Source organism: Artemia sp. Qi Xiang Cuo, chromosome 6 (genome assembly GCF_049724085.1).
Source record: "Artemia sp. Qi Xiang Cuo chromosome 6, ASM4972408v1, whole genome shotgun sequence".
Taxonomy (NCBI): Eukaryota; Metazoa; Arthropoda; class Branchiopoda; order Anostraca; family Artemiidae; genus Artemia; species Artemia sp. Qi Xiang Cuo.
Window position 1 is genome coordinate 9,640,258 of NC_142799.1, and position 3,414 is coordinate 9,643,671.

The following is a 3,414-nucleotide window of genomic DNA, read 5'->3' on the forward strand; positions in this document are numbered from 1 at the left end:
AGCAACGGCGGTCTTGTAAATTTTAGCAGCTCTACGGTGATCCCACAGGTTCCTGGTGCTTTGTTGTTTTTCATCCTCCTTAGAGCAATTCTGTATCTCTTACTACAGAGGGAGGCTCAGAATCTGTTAGACTTTTGTTTTTTGTTTGCTCAGTCGATATGACTAGGTCAGGATCGACTTCGAATCTGTCGGCGTTCAGCAGCTTTGTGAAATACTCTTTCTATCGCTCAACCTGCGCGGTTTCATCTTCGAGCATTACACCGAAGGTTGATGTAACTCCTCCTATCTTTGGAGATTTCTCCTCGCTGAGGTCTCTGACATGCTTGAAAAGCGACATGGTGTCACTTTTTCGTGCTGCATCTTCTAGATCATCAGGTTTTTTTGTCAACAAATTGTTGCATGTTTCGGTGGATAAGTTTGTTCCTGACCCCGTTTAACCGTCTGTAGGAGGGCGCATCTCCGGCCAGCCGCGCTTTTCTGCGTTGCTCAATGATTCGCAAAGCTTCTTGCGACAGCCAGGGCTTTTTTGAGTACATCTTTCTACCAACGGTCTCAGTAGCGACCTCTAATATATTGCTTTTGTGCGTGTGCCAAAACTTGTCTGGGTTAAAAAGGGTGTTCAGGTATTCAAATCTGTTCTGGACTTCAACTAAATACTTTTGGCGGAATTTCTCAGTTTTTGATTTATGAATTTCCGACTTTGGTTGGTGTCGTTCTGTAGGCTGGGCTTTGAGTCGTAGACGGAAGTTCGCAGCAACTAATCTATGGTCAGTATTCCCGATCTCGGCGCAGCGATAGGTTCTGCAGTTTGTGACTGATGACCGCCATCTTTGGTTGACTATAATATAGTCGATCATCTTTCGGTTGCGCCCGTCATTGCTATACCATGTTGACTTATGAATGTCTTTGCTGTGAAACAGGGTGTTTTTAATGACCAGTTCGTGCATGGCGCACAGCTGGAGGAGTCGGGTCCCATTTTCGTTCAAAGAATCAGGGGTAACAGGACCAATTACAGATTTAAAAGCTCCGCTGGGGTCAGATACAGTTGCATTGAAGTCGCCTACCACGACCAAAACATCATGAGGGGAAATCCGAGGAGAGAGCAGCTGTCAGAACCAAGTAGAATTTGTCTTTCTCATCCGTTGGAGAGATATTCGTTGGTGAATAGCACACAACAATCGTCATCTTCCCGTGTTTGTGGTTGAAGCGGTAAGTGAGTAGTCTATCTGATATTAGGTTGTGGGATATGAGATATTTCTTCTCCTTCTTGTTTAGAAGCAGGCTTACGCCACTATTTCTACTAGAAGTTTGGCCTGACCAAATCATCCTTTGATCAGAACTGGCAATTTCTTAATCACCTGATCCTATCAAGTGGGTTTCTGTCATTCCAGGTATATCAATCCCACATCTCAACATCTCAAGCCCTAGAAGGTCTTTGGATCCGGGGTTATTCATGTTTAAAACATTCCAGGTGGCTATTTTAAGCCCACCTTGGTCAGCAAGGTTCAAAAGATGGCCGGGGACGTGCCGAGGTCGTAAGGAGTTAAAACGAATAGGATCCGAGGCTTGAGTAACATTTCTTTTCATTGCAATTGTTTTCAGAAGGAGGGTCGCAAGCCCAACCGTCCCTAGGCCTGGGTTCTGATTGACACCAGGGAAATCCTGGGCACTGAGAGACCCTGGGTGGGCTCCACCCGCGCCCATGAGGTTGGGGCAGCCCTGTTTGGAGTGATTAGTTAGGGGGTTAAGCCCCATATCCAGTGGCACGTGGTCAGCAAACAAAGTTTGCATCCTTCCGGACGAACTCCTCCGCCACCAATATTTCTCAGAAATATTTCTCAGAAAAGCCCTATGGGCCATGGATATTACAAATGCAACAGAACACGTAAGACATAATAAGTACAAACACTTTTGAAAATAACACTAAGATAGAAAACCCTCCCTATGTCTCATCCCCGCACTCACAAAATTTCCCAAATTTTTAATATCCACTTTGCAACTATTTCCTATTTTATTTTCTAACAAACTTTTATGCATGACATCCCTCATAAAAATTTTCCTTTCTAAGTACCATCAGTTCTTCACAATAACACATAAAATGTTCTAAATTTTCAGAATCCCCGCACGTCGGACAAGTGTAGGGAATGCTCTGTACCTTAACCCTCCCTAAATACTTTCTTCTCCCCCCAAGGCCACTTTTTTATGACGAATAAGAACAAAAGAGGAAAGGAAATAATAAATGAAAAATAAAATCAAATAGGCGATAAGGCGAGAATTTTATCAGCCAGTGGCAAAATATGAAAACAAAGAAAAAGCAAATATTTCGACAAGGGCCTCCGCCAAGTTGTCTTCAGTGCTAAGAAAAATAAAATAAAATCTAACCTTCCAAAGTGAATCTAACGAGAGCAGAATAGACACTGAATAAAAAAACAGCCAGAAATAAATGAAAGAAACAATCACCAATTGGATTGAATAAGTATCCGTCGCCTGGCAATAGACTTCACCATTCTACAATTTAGATATTCATTAGGTATGCGGACAGGTTGTCTTAAATTAGACTGGGCAAAAATATTGATTGAGTCTTTTGAAATTGAGTTGTTATAAATTGGGCTTAAGGAAATATCTCCAGTGTCACTATTTATAGCCAAATCTCTGTTTATATATTTTTTTTTTATCTCAATTACCTCTTTAAAAGATTGGTGCAGGCCATTTACAGTAGATATTAAATCTACCTCCTCAAAAAGAACCAAATATGTAAGATTTTCAAAGATATGCAGGGCTAAGGCGGAATCAAAGTTGTCATTTTCATTTTCGAATCTTAGCGATTTATCTATTGAAATTTTGTTTTCATGCAAACGTTCACCAATTTGGTGATGGGTCCTACCTGTGTAAAATTTCCCTCATAAACACAGGACTCTGTAGACACCACTACCCATTATAAGGTCCGTTTTATCTTTTTCTGAGTTGAAAAAACGTTCAACTTTTTGTTCAGTTTTGCAAGAAACAGAGAAATTATGTTTTTTTTATTTTTCCAAGTTTGTCATTAATATTTGGGATGGATGGTAAAGCGGTGAAAGTTTTGTTCTCAATTGCTGGAATAACTGAATCAAGAAGGATGGGCTCACTATTTTCTTTTTTTATCTTTTTTAATCGTAATATATATATGATATTTTCTATAAGGTTTATTGCGTAGCCATTGCAGAATAGAATATCCTTGACATAATTTAATTCAGAATTTACATGATTACGTGAACAGATTTTTAGAACTCTGTCGACTAAAGAGATTATTACCCCTCTTTTCACAGAAGGAGTCAGATTTAACGAGAAATGTAGATATCGATCATTATGAAATGTAGATACCGAACATTATGGGTTTTTGGGTCATTACAAAAAGCTTTTGGCACATTTGAACTC

At 40.1% G+C, this 3,414-nt stretch overlaps 1 protein-coding gene across 1 annotated transcript; it reads right to left on the reverse strand.

Annotated features, from left to right (window-relative positions):
* Positions 1-371: 371 nt before the first annotated feature.
* On the reverse strand, positions 372-947 carry LOC148950847 (uncharacterized). Its single transcript, XM_089090928.1, has one exon. The coding sequence runs from the start codon at positions 945-947 to the stop codon at positions 372-374; it is 576 nt and encodes a 191-aa protein (XP_088947054.1).
* Between the last annotated feature and the right edge of the window lie 2,467 nt (positions 948-3,414).

Excerpts from the sequence above, each read along its gene's own strand:
- LOC148950847 (XM_089090928.1), bottom strand. The coding sequence starts at position 947 with ATGCACGAACTGGTCATTAAAAACACCCTGTTTCACAGCAAAGACATT.